This window comes from Lasioglossum baleicum, chromosome 16 (assembly GCF_051020765.1).
Source record: "Lasioglossum baleicum chromosome 16, iyLasBale1, whole genome shotgun sequence".
In the NCBI taxonomy this organism is placed as follows: domain Eukaryota; kingdom Metazoa; phylum Arthropoda; class Insecta; order Hymenoptera; family Halictidae; genus Lasioglossum; species Lasioglossum baleicum.
The window spans coordinates 9,420,934-9,445,647 of record NC_134944.1 but is presented as its reverse complement, the minus strand read 5'-3'; the positions used below and the strand labels follow the sequence as shown (position 1 = coordinate 9,445,647).

Here is a 24,714-nt window from a genome sequence, read left to right as displayed (position 1 = left end):
ATTACCATTCAAGCGAAAGAACGCTTGATTTCTATTCCTGAAATGGCCTTCGAGAATGTGCTTTATATACGCTACACGATAATCAAATCTATCTATCTGCTGTGCATTCATTGAAAGAAATTGTTATTTAACTAAATTTTTATTTAACAGAGTCGGTATATCTTGTTTGTGTGTATTATATGATTAATACTTCGTTTTCTTGTCTCAATAAATTTTTACGACAAGAAAATTTATCGTAGTCTTGTATTTATTTAAAAGATATTTTTATTTTATGATTCTATTTATATGATTTAGATATTTACATGATTCTACCAAATTATCATACAACTACGACAAAAAGTATATTCATAATGAAATCGGTGCACACAAACGTAATGGAGACATCGTTTATTAAAATAGTATACGAAAACATACAAAATTTCGACGATCAAGCTGAAAGAACTTGCAATATTTCTTGTCTCAATAAATTCTTATGACAAGAAAATTTGTCGTAGTCTCGTATTTATTTAAAAGATATTTTTAGCTGTCAATTCTACCAAATTATCATACAGCTACGACAAAAAGTATATTCATAATGAAATCGGTGCACACAAACGTATTGAAGAGAGTATCGTTTATTAAAATAGTACATAAAAGCATACAAAATTTCGACGATCAAGTTCTTTACAATATTTCGTTAACCCTTTGCACTCGAATGGTGACTCTGGGGTGCCAGTCAAAATTGTCATATCATTATTTGAGACAGTTTTTAAATTACTAAATCTCTAAAAATCCAAATATATCAGAAAACAGTGTAAAAAAGATTACACAGAATAGAAATATTCTAGATTGAAAGATATGTCTTGATTTCGGAATTCAAATTGCTTCGAGTGCAAAGGGTTAATATTGTTACAATTGTTTGTTCGTTGTTCGATACTTATACAACTGTGATCTTCATGTACACTAATATAAGTAATATAATATTTAGAAAGCACAGTAACAATCTTATAAACCAGGCCTGGGCAACTGGTGGCTCTTCTCACCCAAGGTCTTGCCCACCTTGCATCCATGGACTGTCGGAAAAGGGTGGAGGGAACTAGGAACCTATACACTGCTATACACTATCAGAGCATGCAGATTACTTCATGCTGAAGATGGGTATAGATTCTGTTCCATGTTAAACGTGGGTATGATCTATCTCTATCTATATCGACAATAGTGGAGGCAGATAAACCTCGGGCGTGAGCTCTCTCATAATATCCTCTCTGACACTATACATATAACTAGACAGCGGATCTTTACACAAAATAAAAATTTTCCACCGAAATTGCAACAAACTGGAGTTCATACAAATTCATTTCCTTTCTCAATATATTTAACAGGTTGAAAATAACATAACAGTACTTTTAAATTCTTCTAATGTTTTAGCTGTTTTAAATTACACCTACTCATTTTTGCCATAAATGCATAAAATCCGCTGTCTACATGTAACAGGCTGTGTGTCCTGTGTTCCAGAGGCAACTGTAGAAAAGTACAAACTATACAAAAGTAGCGGGAATAGTGTCCCCAGGCCCAGGTCTGTAATAAAAACTATAATACTCCCTAATCAGGTAATTCCATCAGACTCGTTAAACGTGGCAGTGTTTAGAAGAAGATCATCGCGTCGAATAAAGACATACATTAGGAATATAAATATTGATCGATAGATTTTTCGCGATATAGTATTCTAAAACGAATAATATATATATGTATATATTCTACTGACTCGCATCGTAAAAAAATAATGTTTGATTTGTCGCACATCAATCGTGAATCGACAGGCAAGAACATAATTCGATCATAATATCACGAGATGTAAATATATGAAATGCTCTTTGGAAGTGGAAACAGTTCTGTACAAAATATGGAAACAGTAGATAACCGAAATATTTTTTACATGTTTTCTCAAGAAAATGAGACCGTACTACCGAGCGAGTGGATCGGTATCGGATTACAATGACGTATTTGCAGGATTTAGACGTTTAATGGACGGATGAAAAACGCAATAATAAACTATCATGGCCGTTATACCGATTAAGAACGGTATAATACAGAAAACAATGAGTACGTTGAAGTACCAGGCTTGTTTAACTTCATCCGATGAAGCGTATATCCAAAGAACAGTGGCTGATATATTTTCAAAAAAGCAGATCGTATAAAAGAATACATGCTTGATGAATGTGCTGCCGTCTACCGCATTTAAATATATAAACACCTGAACAACGCCAATTACAAGAGATAATAATATCGAGTAGACGCGCTCTTTCAAGCTTGGAGGACAATGCGGCGCTCGATTATAGTTTCTACAAAACTCCAATATACCACGGGAGTCTACAATGATCCAACAGCTCATACTTATCCAATGTAAAATGCTAGCAACTGCTGTATGTATCGGCCAAATGCTCGCGACAACGCTTAGCGACAATATCCTTGAAACTGAAACATTTCATTATCAATAAGAGTTTTCAATTTTCTTATACGATGGTCATTCAAATACCTGTTGTGCAAAAGTGCCATAGAAATTGCAGAACAGTTCCCATGATTCCGATATTCAGCTTATCTTGTTGGACTAATCTAATACTACGGTGATAACTAGCCATGGCCCAACCCATGCTTGCAAGCGAGCTAAGGATGGTAGCTACTTGGTGAATGACTATAAAGTATAAAAACAGAAATTTTAGTTTTGCACACAGGTCGCATCGAAAACTGTAACTACAGTGGCCGAAATTTCTATAAAGTCACTGTGTTTTGTGCCCGTGCGAATTCAATACGGGCCGGTTTATGTACTTCTTTAAGGCCTGGTTTACGTTGTATTTTTGTCCAGAAGAATTTAAAAGTTGTTGCACACGTCTTGTTGTTACTGGGAGCTCCAATTCAGCTCGAAATTGTGCTGCATCTTTCCTTTCCTTAGCTGCAGACCTCATTAATATTGAATGTTGTCTCTTTGACTATTTTTTATTACTACCTTTAAGATGATTTTTTCCGCAATTTTCACGTAAATTGATATAATTATTAATCACAGTATATGACCCATTAGTTTTCTTAGCAATTGCGCGATTAGAGCAGCCCATATCTTTATAAGCATCGATTGATGCTTTTTCTTCACTTGTTAGTACTTTTCCTCTCTGCATTCTCATACACGTGAATCAAATTATAACAGGATTTCTGTGAGTTCTAAAACTAATACTTTTAGAATATTCGCAGTTTTCTGTAGTTCTCTGCTCAGAATACAGTGAAACACTAAGTGACTTTATAGAAACTTCGTACTTGTGTTCTGCAACCACACAGAAAAAAATTAAAACAAATGTAAATAGTAAACATAGCGGTCTAGAGTACGCAGTCCCTCTATCCGAGTGTCTACAAGGCACAAGACCAGATACAATAAATCAACAAAAATGGTGATATTTTTAAAATATCTATGAAAAAGAAGATGACTTTATAGAAATTTTGGCCACTGTATACTTTATACCAGCGGTTTCCAACCTTTAATAATAATATTATCAATAATAATATAGACACGTTTCAAAGACTGTTACGTTTTATTTATTTGTAGATATTATGGTATGAAAATTAATTCTTTATTAAAAAGTTTTGGTGCCTCCAAGGTTGGAAACCACTGCTTTATACGTAGATCTTTCCAAAATATATACATTCTAGGTTGATCTTGTTGTGGTAGTCCTTCAATAGTATAGTGATTTGCAAAACTTGTTGAGGAGCCGCCTCCAGAAAGCACTCGAATACTCTCAGGAGAGCAACATCCTGATCTTCTTTGAGCATTTTTACATAATATCTCCTCTGAGCATTTCTGTTCCCCTGTTTCTGAAATTTATACGCTTTCAGAGCGTATATCAATATCCTGTAGTAACGAAGCACCGGTGCTAATTGAAACGCAACAACTATGATACAGTAAAGCTTTCTTGTTAACATGGAATGTATGCACTTTGATTCGGTTTGGTTTGGGGCAGAATTCATCTGGAAAGAACAATAATAATTTGAGCACGATCGACATGGAAAGTTAAAGAATTATACTGCATAATGTGCTATACCTGGTCATCTTGGTATTGCATTCTTCTACTGATTATTACGTTGATAAATGAAGGTACAAAGATAAAAGTAGTTGTCCATATAAAATACGTCATTTTCCCAGCCAATAGATATCGTACAACCAGGTTTATGTCGAATCCCATATCCACGATATGCATAAGAATCGAGGACACGAGAAAAACGATATCCAACCAAGTTATCCTCGGATTTTTTAGAGGAAAATCTACGTTGTCGTCGTCTAGTTCCAATATAGGAAACATAGCAATTAATTGTTGCGTATGTACACGTTTATTATTTCCAATATCCATTGTGGTATTTTTCTTTTTTAATTAAACGCTTGTAGGTATACGAAAACTAAACGTCAAGAGTCAATGTTTATACGGGTCACTTCCATCGTCCACTTGTCAAATTCACGTTGATAACCTCGACGTTTGCTTGAAACTTTCATACTATTGAATATTTATTCGCGTGTCTTCATGATCGTCTACGATTCCGAAAATATCCTCGTGTATTCGAATTAACATACGGTAACACGGTTTCTCGTATTTTAGCACGTGAATAGCACACAACCTATCAGCTGTTGATTACGTGTTGTTAAATTTGTATCACAATCACAGAGTGACGCGTGACGCCATCAGACGCCAGATAGCACAGCCTACTAAGATCATTGACGCCATAGCCATAGATAATAGTGACGTCACTGTGTGTGTGCTCCGAATGAAAATATAAACAGAAGTGGCTAGTCAATGGGAAAAGAGCATGTAGCTATCAAAATGAATGGGTATTATCAAGATATTATAATTACAGAATAAGACATCATACAACATATATATTGTATAAACATGTGTATCCGTCAAGTGCTCACACATAATATGTCTTCTCGTCGCCATAGCAACGTTTACAGTACACATTACAAACAAGGATATGCATAACGAAATCGTAACATATCGTTCAAGTCTGTTTCTCTTGATAAATGAGTACATTAAATACAAAAAAATACTTGATGACTGTAGTTGTACAGTATTTGATATTGTTTTTCGACATTTCCGTAAATTCGTTCGCCGGCTTCTCTCGACAGAATCCAACTACTTTGCTAATTCTTTATGTGTAGGTATTTGTTGTCCATCTTATTTTGCTCATGAATTTCGATCAGATTTTTACCGTTTTTCTTGCTTCTTTTTTTAAGCGTTCAAGACTTCTGTCTCGTTGTGACACTGACGATTCTGTTGGTCAATTTCTTTTCCACTTACATCTTCCAGGTAATTCGTTAATAAAAGGTTACAACGAGTATTAGATGTTCGATCTTTTAATACAACGTGTCTCTCTAAAAATGATTAATACAATGTTTCGTACAGGTAGGATTAATACAGTTGCTGTACACGAAATTTCGTGTAACGTTGATATTGTGTATCACATATATGATATTGAGCATTTGTCTTCACACGTGGGATATTAAAATGCATTGGTCGTCATCTTTCTCGTATCATTGGACTAAAAATTTCCACATTCTATATTCGTTGCACAGAGGAGGTAATTAATTTAGTGATTAAAACACTATGTTTGCAATATTCCAACTCGCTAACAGGTTCAAATGTTAAAGTTGCAGTTTTGTATTACTATTTTTATAAAAGAGCATCTCTCAGAATAGCAGATCCAAGATTCTACGAGACTTTCCTATGGATGGAAAACCAATTCAGTCTTACATAAATCAACTTCTGTAATTAAACTCTGTATTGTAAGTGATAAGAATACAAACCATTGAAACGCACATATTATATTGAACGATTTTTCTTCGAATCGATTTCTTTATCGGGTAATATGGAATCTTTGTATTGAAAATAATCCAAAAACGATTCAACTCGATAAATGCAATGTTCATTTTTTAATGCAATGTAAGAATATAATCCGTATACATATATATATATATATGTATACACACATATACATATATACATATATATGTATGTACAGTATAAAAGTTATCATCATAACGTACTTTTTACAATCGTGTCGACATTTTACAAAAATAAAGTCTAAGACTTTGTACAGTGTTTATAAATATGGGTATCATATTTAAATTAATATTAAGCATACATAACGCGTATTATATACAATATTACATTACATTACGTTACATTATGTTATGTTACATTACATTCAAGTACTGAAACGTAAGTTCATTCATTATAGTGTAGATTTTGATCATGATTTAATTTCTATTACTCATGATATAAAATGCTGCATTTGTACTAATTAGTATTTGTTTAAAAAGAAACGCATAGCAACTGTCCTGTACGTTTTAACGTTGCCAGCTTTTAGCGAGAGACTTTATGTCAATAAGTCACGTTAGTTGAAAAAGACGCATATGAAATTGCTTCGTCAAATGAGTACTATATAGAAGGTGTACTAATGAGGTATACTAATCAGTATTTTTAAATATACGTTAGTAACACTCTCGAAGTGCAATAATGCACGAATACTAAGTAAAAGTAATTTGCTGTGTTTTTCAGTTTCATTTGTTGCAATGCTCACTTTTCTATAATTCATAAACAAAAAGTATTGCTAAATATACGATTACCATACTAACAACTTGACGAACCTTTCGAAGTGTGTTGTTACAAATTATTTGTGCAATTATATTTAAAGTGTAATTTGAAACGAACTACTGTTAAGAAGATATATATTTGTAAAGAATTACGAAGATCGAATAGTAAATCACAATTTTAATGATTTCAACATGGTAAATACTCTGTGTGCACTGAAATTTCATTTTCAATGCTTCGTGATAATACGCGACAGTTGAAACCCATCTTTGATGTTTGTACAATACTAAATTAGAAAACTATTCTTCTTGCGACTACTTAGATTGAGTTTTCGGTTATTTCATGAAATCTTATTATACCCCTTGTAATTCGTTCGAATGTCTGTACAACAATTCTATAATATCTAACACTTCTCCGAAACTATTAAGTCGAAAACTTAATAAGAAAAAATCAAAGACAAAATTCTATCTTAAACTTTGGTCAGAACAAATTAGTTTTCTTAGCACCATGAATACCATGCAGCGTTCTTGTAACATATGTATTTCAAAGACACTGAAGAACGAAAACTCGATACACTACTACGATCGATTACATGCAGAATAAAATTAATTTAACGCAATGTAATCTTGACAAAAAAGAAGTGTTCGGAGTCCGTTTAGAGTTTCGTTTCAAATTTCGATCGTGTAAAAATAACTAACATCTTAAAGATTGCTTCGCATATCACAAAGTGGTGTTTGGGAAAAGTTCGAACGAAATTGAATTCTATTCTCAAACGGCATGGTTACCGTGAAGAAAGAGCAATTTATCTATTAGGTGAGAGGGTATGGCAGCTCGCCTCGTGTCATACACGACTTGCACTTCCGCGGGAATTCTAATAGGTGGTGCACAACATGCAGGCACACAATTGTACCTGCAAGCCAATTTCCCTAAATTTGGGCATTTTGCAGAGATTTTCGCCCACCATTGAAGAGGACAACAATCGAGTGGTGCGGTAGCTTCCGAATGATACTGTACAAGCTCGAGATCCGCCTTCTCTTCTGCAGGCATTCCACTTTTCGTTGAGCATAGGCCCCCAAGCAAAAGTTCCATGCCTGTATAGAATTAAATCGTTAGTGTCACCAGCGATAAGACTAACATTCGACTAGTGACAGAGACTTATACATACCAGACAGCCGACTCTTTTTATTCGGCGGCTCTTCTTCCAGTTTGATAGTTGCACTGTCACCAGATTCTTCTAGTATTAGTTTCTTCAGCATCTCTTTAATGGGACTTGCGACTAGGTTCTTGTCTTCTTCAGTAGCATACGGAAGTTGCTTGAATCTAAAGTAAAGTAAAGTTTGAATTATATTTTTATAAATACGCTAAGGAATGTGCGTAGATAAAGATCAATTTATAAGAACCTCGGATCCAGAGTAGTGGCGATTTGAAGTAAAAGAGTAACATTATAATCCGCGTATCTATCACAGAGCATGTCAGACAACGATTCTTTGAAAGTTCTCGCTATGTCGCTATCGCTTTCTTTCACTTTCAAGTGAGAAGATACAAGTTGCCAAAGCAATGGCTTTAGTAACGATATTAACGGCATTTTCTCCTCGCTGAGCGTCATAATAGTAACTTTGAACGGCTCTAGAACATTTACAAGATCCTCTACAATTTTCCACTGTTCGTTTGTCAGATCCACCATCTCTTGATCAACTCCTTCCATACTCTCCAGGATCGATGTTACGATATTACGACGCAGTACCATTTGCTCGAGCATGTTGTACGTCGATGTCCAAACAGATGGATAATCCATGACCATTGTGTTCTCTTCCAACTGAAACAATGTATTAGGAAAAGATATTTCACCGTCTGATTCACTGTAATACTATTCGAAATTTGCACGTTCGAAACCACGATCTCTAAAATTTACCTCCAGCAACTGCTCTTGCATAGCCAGAGCCGCGGATGCAGCCGGATGACTTATGATAGTTCCGATAGCTGCTCTACATTTAGCCAATATAGAAGCAACGTCTGGGTTCTCGAAACAAGCCTGAGCACAGACTTGCAAAGTGTGAAGTAAACAAGGAACTAACGTTATTCCTCGATTGCTCAATGCGGATAACAGCTCTGCCCTGGAGGTAGCTATTACCACTGCGGTTATCCTCTCGATTTTCAATTCCCAATCGAGCAGCAAAGAATCTATCATACCACCCCATTGAGATTCTTCCCAATCCAAAGGGGCATGGATCGTACTTAAAACTTTACATTCCAAGACTGGTTCGCCAGAATTCTGATAGTAAGCGGAGATGGTGACGAAACGTTCATCGGAATTCGATCTCCACTCTTCCATGGTCAAACCCACTTCGCTGGTAGTACAAGATAGAGTGGTAGCCACCGTTTCACGAAAGTTGTCGTAAATTTTTGGTATGATTTCTTCTTCTAGCTTATTTTTACTTGGAATCTCGCACGGCGACCTTAAAGTTGCGACTAGCCTCTGAAAGCCTCGACCTTCTACCACTTCCGGTAATTGTAAGTCCATTATAATAAATTCAGCTATAGCGTCCGACACAGTTTTCCCATCGATACTCGACTGATTAACAGAGTTTTCTTCGGGCATAAGAAAGGCTACATTTTGACTGTTGTTGGCGATATTGGAACTGCTTTTAATCATAACGCGTAAAGGCTGGCCAATGCTAATGTCATCTTCGATGTTGGATAAACTAATATTCGGATCTGTCACAAACTGAATATCTCCATCTATCTGCACAGTACCATCGGCATTAGTAGTGTAAATATGCTGTGCTGTAGTTAAACCTGCCTTTAATAATCTCTTTTGAGCTCTGCGATCTTTCGTTTCTTGGGAAAGTACCTGCCTTCTCGGTGGATTAGTAGCTTCCAGCTCTAACAGCTCTTGCGCGTGTTTGTTTTGCAGGTGCATACGCAGATTACTGGTGTTACGATTGTACGCTATCTGTGTCTTGCATAATATGCAAACAATTTTGACTTTAGTAAGGATATCTCCGTCGTCGGTAGCTGGAAACCCAAAGAATTTCCAATAAATACTTCTCATCGACATAGGCACCACTAATTTCTTGTAAGTATAAGTATGCTTCTCTTCCATCATTTTAGCTAATACCATTTGCATCTCGCTCTTAGAATCATCCGCCCCGCTAGATTTTCCGTTGCTCGGTAACGTTGTCGATTTACTTTCCATGATTGTCAATCAAAATACATACGTGCCGGCGGGTCTCTTATCTTTCCGATACTTGAAATACAGATATTTCGGTATTTCGAATGTGTTTACTACCTCATAGCGTTTGTTTCTCATCAAAATGGTGGAGTTTCGTTGCATAATTTCAAATGCAACTGCTCCGAACGACACATGTTCGCGTTTTCATATACCCACGCTCAGTTCGTAGCCGCAGAGCTATAACGAATTTACCGCGAAGAATCCGATATCTCAAAGCGGCGTTTGACGAATTATTTCACAGATATCGAACTTCAATTTCTCGTTTCGAAAAGAACGATGCACGATCGGTTATCGACCACCTCTCGTTACGATGCTATCGACTTTGGTTCTCTTGTTCAAAGAAATATCGTTGCGGAGACCTCTCAACTAATCGATCCCACAAAATGGTTGCGGTCGCGGTTTCGACGTGGCTCCATCTGTATCGATTACTCGAATACGCTGTCGCAGCCTACTCCAAAGTGACAACACCGCTTCTATGAGGATCAGGACTCCAATTTTCAATAATGGGAGTATTGTGTTCGGGTTTTTTTTCATAGAAAATTATCCTAAAATACACAATTCTTTCCTAATTATATATATGTATAAGCAATATATTAATATTATAACTATGATAAGTTGGGTTAGGTTAGATATATTGATATATATATATATGACAACCGGATTTTCGCGGTGTTGTCATTTTTACCTTCGGCACGGCCAGTACTAAATAGAGTAGGCCATGCATCTGTATCTGTGTACAAACATTATACGAACAAGAAGAAACTGTTTCATGAAATTCGAGAAATAGGAAACAATAAGAAGTGTAATGCATATAATTATTGTCGTCGGTAGTTCATCAATGAAATTCAAGTTGGAAAGAACAACGGCGTAGAATATTTTCGAACCGACTGTCGTCTGTATAAAAATTCATATAATAACAAAAGACTGTTATCAAGCGAGGAGGAATATGAGAAATGTATTTCTCCAGGAGATATAAAACGTTATTGTTGCTACTGCTTTGGAGGATATGCTCGGTTTTTCTCGTACAAACTGCACACGTGCCCGATGAATATTGGCAATCGTTGGAGGTGGCTCATCGCTTATCTTTTGGATATGGATACCTCACGTGGGAGTGGACTCTAAGCATTCGCAATTACATATATCCGTTTTTGATATCTATCATCTATCGAGCATTGGCACTGGCTTCGTTAGATTATGTAACAGTTTTGACAACAGTGCCTCGAATAATCCAAGCAATTCTCAGTGCTTACGGGGAGTTCAAGTTTTACCAATGGACACAAAACAAATGGACAATGTACAGCTTGTGTCTGAATTGGTACTGGTATTATTGCGCTACGAGGACGCTTATGAATACCGTAGAAACTGCATTTACTATGATAGCATTGTCTATGTTTCCATGGCGTGACAGTCACGTTAGGAACACCAACTTTCTATGGATCGTAGGGTTTCTATGTATGATGAGACCCACCGCAGCTGTCTTATGGCTGCCCCTGTGCATTTATCATTTATGCGTCAGCTCAAAAAATAAGTTGATGTTAATAGGTCGGTACTGCACGATAGGTATCGCTTGCGGGACAAGTTCCATTCTGCTAGACAGTTTCTGTTATGGTAGATTGGTTGTTACTCCTTGGCAGTTCTTCCGCGTAAACGTTCTGTACAAGATTGGAGACTTCTACGGGACTCAGCATTTAATGTGGTACATTTTCTGCGGTCTACCGGTACTTTTAGGATTATATTATTTTGTATTTTTATTATGTGTTTGGCGGTTAGCAAAACGTCCGACGTATTTCCATCGTCAGACTGTTATGCTGTTTGTCATTGGCTGGACAATCCTCGTGTATTCTTTACTGTCCCACAAAGAATTCAGATTCTTATTGCCTCTGCTACCAATGCTAATATTCATATGTACTTCCTGTACACTTCCTATAAATGTTAAATTTGCTAGGACAGCGAGAAAAGTATTTGTAGCTTTACTAATAATTACCAACGTTGCACCTGGTGTTTATTTTTCTACGATACACCAGCATGGATCGTTGGATGTAATGAACATCCTCCACGAAGAAATTGCTGATAGCAATAACGAGACTGACATATTGTTTCTAACACCCTGTCATGCTACACCATTGTACAGCCATTTGCATGTAAACGTACCCATAAAAATATTGACCTGTGAGCCTAATTTTGACGGTTCCACCGACTACGTTGACGAGGCAGACACATATTTCGCGAACCCGGCGCGATGGCTTGGTCGTCGTTACAACGAGCAACAAAATGCAACAATTCCTAGTCATGTGGTAACGTTCGACAATGTTACTCCAAAAATAAGCCAATTCTTGGGAAATTACCGGCTCAGTTCCGAGGTGTTTTATTCGCATTTTCCTCAGTCAAAGTACGGGAGGTACATTCATGTATATAAACGCAAATAAAACTTGGATTCGAAATTCAACAAGCAACATTATTTTTATATTCAACGTTTTCTCGCTGTAGTCACGGTTGTCGTGTATCGGTATGTTACCATCGAAGCTCTCTTCCGTATCAGTTGCTCCGATTTAGTCGGAAATAAAATCACAGTGGCATCGCTGAAAGCGATGCGAGTCAAATATTTATGCGAACTTCCTGCCATTATCTCTGCGCGTTTTTGAAGGGCAACCGATAAACAATGACCATTCATGTTTTGGATAACTAATGTACTTTAGCGGACGAGTAAGTTTACGTACATCATAAACGTTTCAAAACAATAATAAGTAAAATGTATAATACAACCGTTCTTGACGAAAAAGAACGAAAAACAATGCCGACAATATTTTGGTACTGAGTAGAAAAATCCGAAAAAATAAGTGGAACCTTCATCGTACACATATAGTATTGTATATTATTGTATGTATATGTATAAATTGTGTAAACGTATACGCCTACGTTGTCAACAATAATTTTGTACATACGTCAAAGTAGAAAAATTCCAAAAAATAAATGGAGCCTTCATCATACACGTATTGTATTGTATATGTATTATAGGTTATATGTATAAATTGTGTACGTATACGCTTACGTTGTCAACAATATTTTTATACTTATACATATACAATACATACATATATGTACATTGTATACATATACTTGTATATGTGTTGATCAAGTTTAAGGCTGCGTGTCCGCTGAAAGCGTGCATTATCAGGTTCCGTAACAGGACGATTAAATGTAGCAACGTTCCAGGTCGCGATTGGGAAAAGGAACAAGTGGATTTTCCAGTTTCATCGAAGGGTACGAGGAGCGATCGTGATAAGTGTCGCAGGGGAGTGCCTCCCGTGGATACGTGGCTTAAGAGGGCGGTCGTAATGACGGAAATAATTGAGCAACGTCGGCGGGAGGAGCCGAGATCACGTCGGGTAGTTTGTGGAGTGGAGGAGTCGTGTTCGGGAGGTGGTGGCCAACCACGATGGTGGCAGCGCGACGTACCAGAACCATCATACACAATACGAAGCTTTCACGAAGCTGTTCTCGATTTTCGCCGGAAAGCTCCGCTAACGATGATTAGACTTCGAGCGAGGAACGGTCTTCGCCAAGCGAAAATTCACTGAGAAATGAACCCGTACCGTTACCAGGGTTCGGATCTCAGAGACGCTGTGAGAACGATTGCGATTCTAACGGTACATGCCCGGTCGACTCGGCCGCTTAATGCCGATCTATCAAATCGCGGTCGTTATTAACGTTGCCCATTGTTGTAGCCCAGCAGTATTTCTTCGCAGAGGTTGTAATTTTAATTAAAACTGTTTGTCTGTCTATACATAGATTACGCATTGCCCTGTGGGGCAGTGTTGCGGCTCCTTGGAAGCCGGGAGCAAACCAGACCACGCCTACTCAAGATTCCCTCTGCATACACATACAGCCAGGTATTCCTTCTCTTACTCCGACAATGAGAACAGCGATCGTTGAGCTGCACCGCCGCAGAGGAGGATAGAGGATCGAAAGGTGAACCGGTGATTTTTGTCGAGTCTACTTCCGGTTCTCCTCGAACTAGAATCACGCGGGAATCTCTCATCGACAACGTGTCGTCGCGTGTCGGTCGCGGTAAGAAAAACGTGCGACGAGAATGCGGATGACGAGAGAAGAACGGGAAAACAACGGACAGATCCCAGGGAGATGCTAAGTCCGGAATATAATGGTCGCGCGATCGGCCGGGCGAAAGAAAGGCGGACGTGGTAAAGTAACGCAAGGTAAAGTAAGGTAAGGTAACTGGTGGCTGTAATCGAAGGTACACGGCGGAGATGGTGCAAGCGGGATGGAAGGAAATATAAAGAGGGGACTGACTACATGGAGTCAACGTTCCGAGCGGGTCAGCGACCAGCCTGTCTTCTCTCTCGTCTTCCTTCTCCCGCGTTTCTTCCTCTATCTGCTCTTCCTTCGACGCCGGCTTTTTTCGCATGAACGAAACCGAAGTTTCGCACTTGTTCCCCTCGGTGGAAAACCATCGCTGGAAATTCGCCGCGTCGGAAAACGAACAACGCTGCATCCGGCGTTTCCTCGTCGGAGTAAACGGCGATCAAGTGGAAACGACTTGTACAGTTTCGTCCAAGTTCGACGATTCGAATGATACCGAATGGAAGCGGCTCGCGGAAGGAGCAGCGTGATTTGCGACGGTTTGAAAGTTACGTAGCGCACGGCTACGTGCACGAAAGGCGCAAGGCACCACGACTATAATCCTCGGTTCGAGAGAAAGTTCTGCGCAACGGTGAATCCGCTCCCCTTCCTTCTATCGTGAAAGAGCATCCGAAACGGATCGTTCATCGCGAACTCGAGCGGCGTTATACGTCGAAATATTTCCAGACGAGTCCGGAGAATCTAAGAGGTTTATTTTCCTTTCAGCATTTACGTACACGGTGCTAAAATGAGAAAGAAAATATGCATTTCGTCAAATAAATTCGTCGAAGATCTACAAAATTACAACGGCCGTTTCTTGGAAAATTGAAGCGAGTCGATGCAGGCACATGCATTTAATACGCCCTTGTGGCAGATATTGTAATTGCATGCTTACGATCGTCAGTGGGTCAAGTTATGCAGCAACGTGACGTTAATGCATCCATTATTACGTTTTTGTACGCGATATCTCTTCTTTACAAATGGATTTTTGCATGTTGAATGTCGAGTTCTAGAATGATCATCGCATGCCCAACGGGGAAACAAGCAAGAACAATAGTTCGCCGTGGTAGATCGTGATTCGCGACTGCTTCGGGCTGCCTCGAGAGAACCAGGTGTCCGACAGGTGTTTCTACCTCGAGGAACTTCTCCCTTTTGTGCCCGCCTTTAGGCCCTTCCGCCCTCGCCCTCGAGGAAACGTACGGGGTCCCCCCGAAAAAATAAAACGTTCCTCGATCACTGGCGTCTCTGGCTCGAGGAACGAAGCGAGATATCGAAACCATTGTCCAGAAGGGCGCATGCCGCCGGAAGTCTTGAGCAACTGCTAGATCGATAGAGAGATACACGGAACGCGACTCGTGAAAGTTCCAAGGATCTCTATTAACTCTCCGCGTCGAACGCATCGATTTATCCGTTATTTGCGGGGAACAATTCGGTACTCCGTTGGTACGGTATTTGGGGAACGGGTTTCCGTTTTGTAAGTAGCCAGCGGACGAAAATGTTAATCTAACGGGTCGAAATTATTTCAGCATTACTTTATGATTTAAAGCCGTAGTTAAGTAGGCCATTGGATTCGTTTTAACGTTAGATACGATAGTACGTGATAAAAAATACTTAGTGGCGTTTAATGTTTCATGAAAACAAACATGTTCTGTAATTTTTTTCGAAGGGGGTTTATAGGCGACTGAATATCGATTAAGTTTTGTTCGAAACATTTTTTTTTTAAGAGCGAAATTCACTGACAATATATTTTAGCGTAGGCCATTGGATTCGTCTTGACGTTAGCTACAACAATACGTAATAAAAAATGACCATAACTTTTTATTAAACTCACAGCCGTGACAGAACAAGGGGAAAACAATGGATCTCTTTTTGGTATGGCTTACAATTCCAGCTTTCCATTGAGATAAAAATTAACAATGTAGAAAATGATACAATGTGCTAAAAGTCTAGTTGAAGTTCGAAATAGAGATAAAGTTACATGTTAACTATTATATGTAGAGGTTTGAAAGGTTAATGAAACATAGTGTGGACAAAATAGATTTGCAAAGGCATCTTAAAAAAAATATTGCAAAGATGCAATTCAAAAGAGGTGAACTACTTTTTTAGATGCTATTAATTTATTATTAGACGGCGGATGTTATGCGTTTATGACAAAAATGGTGTAATTGAAAACAGTAAGAACATTAGAAAAATTTAAAAATGCTGTTATATTATTTTCCACCCGTTGAACATATTAGGAAAGAAAATAAATTTCTATTTTGTTCCAGTTTGTTGGAATTTGGGTAGAAAATTTTCATTTAGCATAAAGATCTGCTGTCTATACATCATTATTAGACTGCGGAACTACTGTATATGCAAACTAAAAATTGTATGCATCAACTGCAACAAACAAGGTCCAAGTAATAATTTCTTTCATTCTTTAATAATGTTCATAAGCTGCAATTAATACATTGATGTTCTTAAATTTTTTAAATCTGTCCACTGTACTAAATTGCAGCTACCCATTTTTGTCATAAATGCATAAAATCCGCAGTCTAATCATTATACATAGATTATATTTTGTAGTAATTTTTATATTTCCCGACTGAATGGACATTCTACTATCAAAATCGAATTGAATGGAAATACCTCTCGATAGGAACGTCCGAGTTGTCGACTGGATTTACAAGCCCTTTGAGAGGGCAGTCGAGTGCAAAGGGTGAACTGTCCGGCCTCGTAGAACGTTCGTGTGTTTCGTGGCCGATGTTCGCAGGCGACCTTGCACCGTCAGCCAAATCGGCTGTTTGGTATTCCGAACGTTGATTATGCACGATGGTCTCCGTGAGCTCAGAAATCGCACACGTTCTCTACCTATTTCGAAACGTTCGGCCATCCGTGAGGCGGTCTTCCTCTTTCGTCGTAGACAAACACCGAATCAAGCATACCCTCCTCAACATTACCCGTGTTAACTCTTTACACTCGAATAATAATTCTTATACCATTATTCAAAATATTTGTTGCACTATTAAATTTGTGTTCGATAAATTGCTAAACTCCTGAAGGTATTGTACGAGGTATACATAAATTTTATACCGATAAAATTAAGAAAATCCTATCAAATGGAAATATTTCAGGCCGGAAGAAAATTTCGGTTTTCGAGTTAGAACAGCTCCGAGTGCAAAGGCTTAACAATATTAAATTAACAAATACTTTTTCGTTTCGCTTTTAGCTTCGCCGTATCTCGTGCATCTTTCCCGTCGAATGGCAACCATTACTTGTTATTAACTTCCAGATCGGTTGCGCGATAAGATCATATGTATAACGTTTCGTTGGAACGTACGAGTTTCGCGACTCGCGGCGCCATGTTGGTTCCGCCTGAAAATCCGGAGCGTTCTCAGCGAGATATTTTCGCGTGTGTGTCTCCGCTAGGTAAATTATTGCTCGTTTCTGCGAGTATTGAAAAAGGAAACGAGGATCGGCATAAAAAGCCAGTCATTATGCATGCGTGTGCGCGCGCGCGGTACTCGAGGCTCGTGTCTACTTTACGGCGCGGCGACTCTCGCTCCTATAGAATCAATACGACACGGAAGGTTCAGAGTCCGACATCGTAAACCGGCTTTCCTTACGCCGAACACCGTCGATCATGCAGACTTTGCTCTCCCGGCGAAGACTTCGCTCTCGCGTGGTTCTCGCCGCTCTCCCGATCGGCTGCACCTGTTCCAGGATCAGAGATCCGAGGCTTTCACGGCCCGGAATCGTTCGGTTCTCGAGGCTTCGGACGTGAGTCCTGCCCTTCTCGAATTCTTTTTTCGCAGACGTTGCTCGACTCAGTCACAAATAGTTTACCAGTTAAGACGAATTCTCTGCGTGAATAATTGTAAATGCCTTCCATCCTTTAACCCTTTGCACTCGCAACATTTCTTCCGATCTAGAATATTTCCATTAACTATAATCTTTTAATTTTATGGATATGAAATTGGTATAATACCTCATGCAATACTTAAATGTTCAGTAAGTGATTAGATACCGATACATTTAATAATGTAAACAATATTCTGAATAATGGTACAGCAATTTTTAGTGGCGCCTGAAAGTGCTGTTTAAACTTCTTTCATTGTGTGACAAAATGATTGGATTATTCAAATTCTACAGACATTTTCAAAAGTTCAGAACATAATTGTGTGTAAAGCAAAAAACACTAAAGTTGTGGTTACTTTGATACCGTCTACTTGCAACGATTAGTACAAATTGCAAGTAAAATGGCAAACACGAGTGCAAAGAAGTTAATACCATGTGAAATCAAATTTAGAAACGGAGTAGGTAAATGTTCCGTGGTTTGCTTGTTCTTAATTAATGTGAGAAACTATTATATTTATCTATTGCGGCTTCTTCGAAAGATTGTTACGTCCAGAAACATTCTTCTTCACGTTTTTCTGAAAAATGGTCAACTACTGATACGAGATCAATTACTGGCGCCTTTACCTTATCGATCTCGAGACCTCTGGGGATGATCGGTCACGCCGTTCCCCGATCATTTGCTGCGTGGATCTTTCTGTTTTGATCATGTGCGCGACCGGAAACCCGAGTGAAATAATATCGGAGCGGCGACGAGCCCACGCGTGGTCCTCCAGAAGGAATGTGAAAGTAAGAGTAGCGTTCCTCGCGCGTCGATAATCTCGATTACACGATTTTCTGGAAGCGTTCTTAGCACTAAACCTACCAAGCATTACAATTGGCTAGCATTTATTTAGATTTCGTGTGATTTTTATTGATAATAATATATGCTTGGACAATCTATCGAATCAATTCCCACGAAGCGATCGTTACAACTCCAATAATCGTAAAATAAAATCTTCGAAACCGGTCATCCGACCGGATGTGGTACGTTCAGTGTTAACGAACCGAACACACTACGTTAAACAAAAATCGTTTCCATAGAATGTCCAAAGCAGGCCTGGAAGTTAAACGTTCTCGTACGATATTCGACTCACGAAAGTCGTGTAATTACGTTCCCGGGTACGGGTAATTTTAACGCGGAATGGGCAGCCCGCAAAAACGGTAAACACGTATTTCATAATCGTTGCGTGGTTGACCCGACCACGTTGGAAGGACAAATAATGTAGCGGGCGCGCGCGAGCAAATATTTTCGCGTGTGTGCGGGGAATGTTTTTGCGGTGGAAGAGACGAAATCAGCAGCGCCTCAAGATGCCCATTCCCGACGTTGGTCCATCGTAGACCAGCGGATGATGCACTTGTCCTCCTCGGGCAGTCGTTACGCGGCGTCGAGGCCAACCAATCACGGTTGGCAGGCAACAGGTGACCGACCAATCCGGTCTCCCTGTCGCGACACCGCACGGTCGCGTCGTCGGCTCTTGCGTACCGCTAAGCATTTCGCTTCACGGATATTCCAACCAAATCCCGACGCGCCGATCGCTTTCCCACTTGGTTGCCCGTTTTCAGCCTCTCTCTGTCCCGCTCGAAGGTTCTCTCCTCGTTCTCCCCCACCAGACCGATCATCGTGGCAACCTGTTGCTCGTCGGCTTTCCTTCGCTCTCCTTCCTAAGCCGCCTGGAAACCATAAAACGCAACCTAGCCACGGCCCGGGCCGCCATCATATGTATACATATCTCTTTGTACAGACTTCACAACATTTTCCGAAACCTACCGTCTTCCTAGAGACGGTCCTGCTTGTCCTCTGACCGTCTTGTTGGTCCTCTGACCGTCTTGTTGGTCCCCTGATCGTCTTGTTGGTCCTCGTCGAAACACGTCTTTCTAGAAAGATAGTCTTCGTGCACAAAGACTATCGCTCCTTCCTAAGCCGCCTGGAAACCATGAAACGCGACCTAGCCACTGCCCGGACCGCCATCATGTACATATCTTTGTACAGACTTCAAAATTTCCTGAAACCCACCCTCTTCCTAGAGATGGTCCTATTTGTCCTCTGACCCTCCTCTGACCGTCTTCCTCGTCGTCCCTCTCGATGCTATAAAAATCCGTGTTCCTCGTCGAAACACGTCCTCTTCGAACGGTGGCTTTTGTGTACAAAGACTATCGCTTTTTCTCGTCGAGGAACCGTTGTTCGTCGGCTTTCCTTCGCTCTCCTTTCTAAGCCGTCTGAAAACCATGAAACGCAAGCTAGCCTAGGCCCGGGCAGCCGTCATATGTATACGTATCTTTATACAGACTTCAATATTTTCTGAAACCCACCGTCGTCCTAGAGACGGTCCTGTTTGTCCTCTGACCCTCCTCTGACCGTCTTCCTCGTCGTCCCCCTTGATGCTCTGGAAATCCGTGTTCCTCGTCGAAACACGTCATTCTAGAAAGATAGTTTTCGTGTACAAAGACTATCGCTGCTTCCCAAGCCGCCTGGAAACCATGAAACAAGCTAAATTTTTCTGAAACCCACCGTCTTCCTAGAGACAGTCCTGCTTGACCTTTGATCCTCCTCTGACCGTCTTCCTCGTCCTCCAGAACGATGCTCTGGAAATCCGTGTTCCTCGCCGAAACACGTTCTTTTTGAACGATGCTCTTCGTGTACAAAGACCTATCGCTTTTACTCGTCGAGGAACCGTCACACATTCCCGAATCGCTGGTAGGTGATCCGAGGGCAACAACTCTTTGCTTCTTCGACGAGTCGTTTCGCCCCGCGGTGGATGCAACCGCGCGCGCAACAGCCTGCGGTCGGATGAAAAACAAACTGGAGAATCGGAGTACTTCTGGCACGGTTCGATTGGCACTAAACGTACCACCGCTCGTCAAATGACCGGTTTCTGGTTTTCTATTTGGCAATTATTGAAACGATAATGATGCTTTCCCTAGAAATGATTATGTGCCCAAACTAATTCTATCGAAAGTTGGGGCTACATGTACATATGTCCATCGAACGTAGAACTTTCCTGTTATTAGTAATGGATAGACCGCGGATCTTTTTGCAAAATGAAAATTGTTTGCATCCATTGGAAGCCTAAATGATCGGTTTCACATTTTTTATTTGACGATTGTTGGAGTGGTAATGATGCTTTCACTAGAAATGGTTATGTACCCAAGCACATACTACAATCAAAGTCACAGAAAATCTATATGAATTCTACAACGCCATTTTTATAAGGCAATGCCAGCCATTTTTGGAGTTCGACAGGTTCAGTGTTAACACAAGGACTACCGAGTACTAAACGCAATTGCCTTATAACAATGATAAGCTTGCATTCATTTAGATTTCATGCCGGTTTTGTTTAAATATGTACTCCGATAGAGAAGAATTTCCCAGGTAAATGTATTTATAATTTGAATATTTCTAAAAGACTGTTAAACTGCTTCGGCCAGCTAGAAAATTGTAGAACGCGATCGGAGCGGACTGCTGCCGATCGTGTCCGAGCGCAGGAAGCATTTTCCAAAAGCTGATCGGTCGGAAAGAGGGGAGAGAGAGAGAGAGAGGGAGAGAGAAAAAAAGCAACGTAACAGTGAAACAAGACATGCTCGTGCACGCACGCTATCAAGGCCGTGATCGCGTTATGGAGGGAGCACCGAAACGGGGGCACAGGCGACGGTAAGAACAACCTGTGATCTCTTACAACTTGTTAGAGAGCCTCTTTGTGTTCGGAGGGAGCGCGCGAGGTGGTCGCCATTTTCCTTTCCCGCGGCCGCGAGCAAGCGCACCAAACCGTGGCCCCTCTTGCAGACTACTTCTGCGACGATCGATAGAAAATGGCGCCAATCATATAAATGGATCGATTGAAAAGCTTAAATTCTTTCTCCAAACCGGAAGTGTTCCGCGAGCAGCCGTCAGAAAGTTGCCGTTCGGGAATGGTCTTGCCGAGGGTAGCGATCGAATTATCAGCGTTATCTTAACAGGTGGACATTGCGCTCGAGCTGGAAGCGGACTCGAAATCTGCGCGACGAATCTTGCCAATACGAAACACGGCGTTTCGTTCTTATCGTCACAAGATATCTAGCCATCGATGTTTACATTCTGCAATCGTATTGAGCGGTGTTTGCACACGGTTGACAGTTTGTACTAACGTCGTCGACGGGATCTTTCCGTTGAGGCGCGTAGAGAGAGAAACAAAAGTCAACGACGTAAAAATAAAGGCGTTCTACGATCGTCCGACCGGTAATGGAGCGCCGACGAATCGTTATCGATCATTCTCGTTGCAAATCTCGACGTTCGGATCGCCCCGGTGAGGTGAACGTTCTATTCTGCGGAAGGTTGCTTATCCCCCCGCGCGCGCGCGCGCGTACGTGTCCCCTAATTACATAATTCAGATAAGGGAAGTTCCGTATCGTTCCCGATTCGAGATGCTACCATTCCCGCGATTCCCAACCGCGACATTCCGTTCGTTCCGTGTTCAATGGCTGCTTTGACCGAGAATTTCCCAGACAAAAGCACGCACCTGATTTCTAACGGTTCCCGGGACGTTCCATGCGAAACGGATCGGGTCATTGGAACAGGCATCGCACAGCAGGGTCGCGGCCCGGAAAACCTGCCGGAAACTCGATATACGAAAACTCGATAGTTCATGATTATCCGTCAGTGAATTATAGTTGTTGCTCTTGTAGAATCAGCACAAAATAACGATGTTGAAAGACTTCTATCGGGTTTAGTTATGCAGTGAAGAATGGATGTTCTAATAAGTATATTTTTATATAAGTACGCGACAATATTTATTACATAAACAATATGTACTTGCATAAAGTGCTTCATGATTTCAATAATTGTGAAATGAAAAATATGACCAGCAGTGCTGATTCTAGCGTTGAAATGTTTCGTGATCTACATATTTAGTGTTACAATAATAAATTACATTATCTCAATATAATTTACATGATAAAACTAATTTTTTCCTGCTTTCCGATGGGAGCACTATTATCACAATTTGTCAAGGATTTCCGATAATAATCGGAGGAAAAAATGTTTCGAACAGTATTTAAACATCTACAAACTTCTATATGTAAAATTTATGATAAAATTTAGTAGGTGCAATTTGAAACGGTAAAAGTATTAGAAGAATTTAAAGATACTGTTATATCATTTTCAATCTATTGAACATATTAAGAAAGAAAATAAATTTCTATTTTACTCCAGTTTCTCTTGCAATCCACGTAGAAAATTTTTATTTTGCTTGAAGATCCGGCTGTTTAATTATAAAACTTCATCGACGATTTTGTTATACTATTGAGCAATATCCGGTGCTTTTTCCTTGTATTATTACATTCGATAAAGGTTTTTGATCATACCCCAAAAGGAATTAGTCCCAGATTTGCACGGACTGAAGACTTTTAACCAGACTGCGAATCTTTATGCAAAATAATACTTCATCGACGATTTTGTTATACTATTGAGTAATATTCGGTGCTTTTTCCTTGTATTCGTACATTCGATAAAGGTTTTTGATCATACCGCAAAAGGAATTAGTCTCAGATTTGTACAGATTGAAGATTTATAACCAGACTGCGGATCTTTATGCAAAATAAAAATGTTTTGCATTGATTGTGAGAAGCAGGAATAACAGAAAAATTGAGTTTGTTACATTGAAAGCAACATGACAACATTCCTGAATTTTTAAAATCTTTCTTCGCACAACCAACTTCTTCATAAATGCATAAAGATTTGCAGTCTATTTATAACTATTTTAAGTAGAAACGAGCATCAACAGGCACAGCGTGTGTTTCTATTTACAATGTCAATATTTACTATTAAGATAATAGATTACATCATTTCAACATAATTGAATAATCTCAGGAAAAAATGTTTCCAACAAAAGTTGAACACTACTTAACCATCTACAAATTTCCATACACAAACGTCGAAAAAAAGATGTTTCTCGATAAATAAACATCATAAATACATATGTTTCTTCTATCGATCGTATTTGCTCTTAATAAATGTTGAATGCTTTCGGCGCAACGGTACGATCGTTTATTACGAGTTACGAAGATATTGTATCTTGACAACAAGCATGTCCGACGCACGTAACACACGCGTGTCACACATTTATTAAAAATTTAATTTCCCCAAAGCAAACGCGATTCAAATAAATCTTGAAAAGGAATCCAAAATAGGATCGATACGTTGATTTTGTTTGAATTAGCAAAATTGCTTTATAATTCGTAATAAACGGTCGAACCGTTGCGCCGAAAGCATTTAACATTTGAAAATAAACATCATTTTAATCTCTCAGATATGAAAATGCACATGTTTGATTCCATAATATTACAGCTGGCGTTAAGACGAATTCAACGACCTACTGTATTACGACATTGCTCCCGTAAATAACGCTGAAACAGTATTTCCCGACTTCTCAGTCCAAATGCCGGCAGTGTGGGTCGTCGGTGCTCGTTTCCTCAGGATTTCGGGGATCTGTAGGTTCGATATCGAGAGGCTCGAAGGGTCCGCCATGAACAGGTAAAACGTGGCGCTCCGAGTGGAAAATAATGGTCGTGTAGCGGGGTGAGCGTACCGCAAGCGAGGAAGCAAGGCGAGTGGAATGTCTGCGCACCTGGCCAGTGCGTCGCTGCTCCGTTCTGCGCCGCTCTGCTGTGCCTTTCCCTTCGGCTCCGTCGACCTGCGATACATTTTCACCGAAATCGACAGGACGAGGGAGAGCGACAACAAGAAAGAACATACAACACATTCCCATCAATCGGTGTCGGATCCGTCAACAGAGAGAAGTTTCTCGAATTGCAAAACCGTGCCCCGTGTCCCGTGCCGTTATCGTCGAGTTTCCGCGTTTTTTTTTTTCTCCCGTCGATCTCCGGTCTCTA

The 24,714-nt window shown here is 39.9% G+C and overlaps 4 protein-coding genes and 1 long non-coding RNA gene across 8 annotated transcripts; 3 read left to right on the top strand and 2 right to left on the bottom strand.

Annotated features, from left to right (window-relative positions):
* Nucleotides 1–491: 491 nt before the first annotated feature.
* Nucleotides 492–4,664, bottom strand: LOC143217026 (XK-related protein 6). Its single transcript, XM_076440711.1, has 4 exons — nt 4,065–4,664; nt 3,669–3,990; nt 2,516–2,671; nt 492–2,454 (listed from the first exon to the last, which is right to left on the bottom strand). Exons 1-4 carry the CDS (start codon nt 4,368–4,370, stop codon nt 1,970–1,972), a joined length of 1,269 nt encoding a protein of 422 aa, XP_076296826.1. The 5' UTR covers nt 4,371–4,664; the 3' UTR covers nt 492–1,969.
* LOC143217038 (transmembrane protein 138) lies at nt 4,539–5,922 on the top strand. The gene is made up of 4 exons (XM_076440734.1): nt 4,539–5,169; nt 5,249–5,321; nt 5,418–5,592; nt 5,663–5,922. Exons 1-4 carry the CDS (start codon nt 5,036–5,038, stop codon nt 5,767–5,769), a joined length of 489 nt encoding a protein of 162 aa, XP_076296849.1. The 5' UTR covers nt 4,539–5,035; the 3' UTR covers nt 5,770–5,922.
* A 3-nt stretch (nt 5,923–5,925) lies between these two features.
* On the bottom strand, nt 5,926–10,240 carry LOC143217024 (E3 SUMO-protein ligase ZBED1). Of its 2 annotated transcripts, XM_076440709.1 has the most exons (5): nt 9,724–10,240; nt 8,518–9,620; nt 8,006–8,421; nt 7,771–7,925; nt 5,926–7,696 (listed from the first exon to the last, which is right to left on the bottom strand). In XM_076440709.1, the coding sequence occupies exons 2-5, from the start codon at nt 9,523–9,525 to the stop codon at nt 7,374–7,376; spliced, it is 1,902 nt and encodes a 633-aa protein (XP_076296824.1). In that variant the 5' UTR covers nt 9,526–9,620; nt 9,724–10,240; the 3' UTR covers nt 5,926–7,373. The 2 variants fall into 2 exon arrangements, with proteins under 2 accessions (XP_076296824.1, XP_076296822.1); XM_076440707.1 differs by having other exon boundaries at nt 8,518–10,240.
* Nucleotides 10,241–10,523: 283 nt separating this feature from the next.
* On the top strand, nt 10,524–12,286 carry Pig-b (phosphatidylinositol glycan anchor biosynthesis class B). Its single transcript, XM_076440710.1, has one exon. It carries the CDS (start codon nt 10,791–10,793, stop codon nt 12,261–12,263), a length of 1,473 nt encoding a protein of 490 aa, XP_076296825.1. The 5' UTR covers nt 10,524–10,790; the 3' UTR covers nt 12,264–12,286.
* On the top strand, nt 12,266–24,506 carry LOC143217042 (uncharacterized). Of its 3 annotated transcripts, XR_013010706.1 has the most exons (3): nt 12,423–13,484; nt 13,627–13,806; nt 24,170–24,506. It is a non-coding gene; the product is annotated as an uncharacterized LOC143217042 (long non-coding RNA). The 3 variants fall into 3 exon arrangements; XR_013010705.1 differs by lacking the exon at nt 24,170–24,506 and having other exon boundaries at nt 12,266–13,484; nt 13,627–24,157; XR_013010707.1 differs by lacking the exon at nt 24,170–24,506 and having other exon boundaries at nt 12,423–13,460; nt 13,627–24,157.
* Nucleotides 24,507–24,714: the final 208 nt, after the last annotated feature.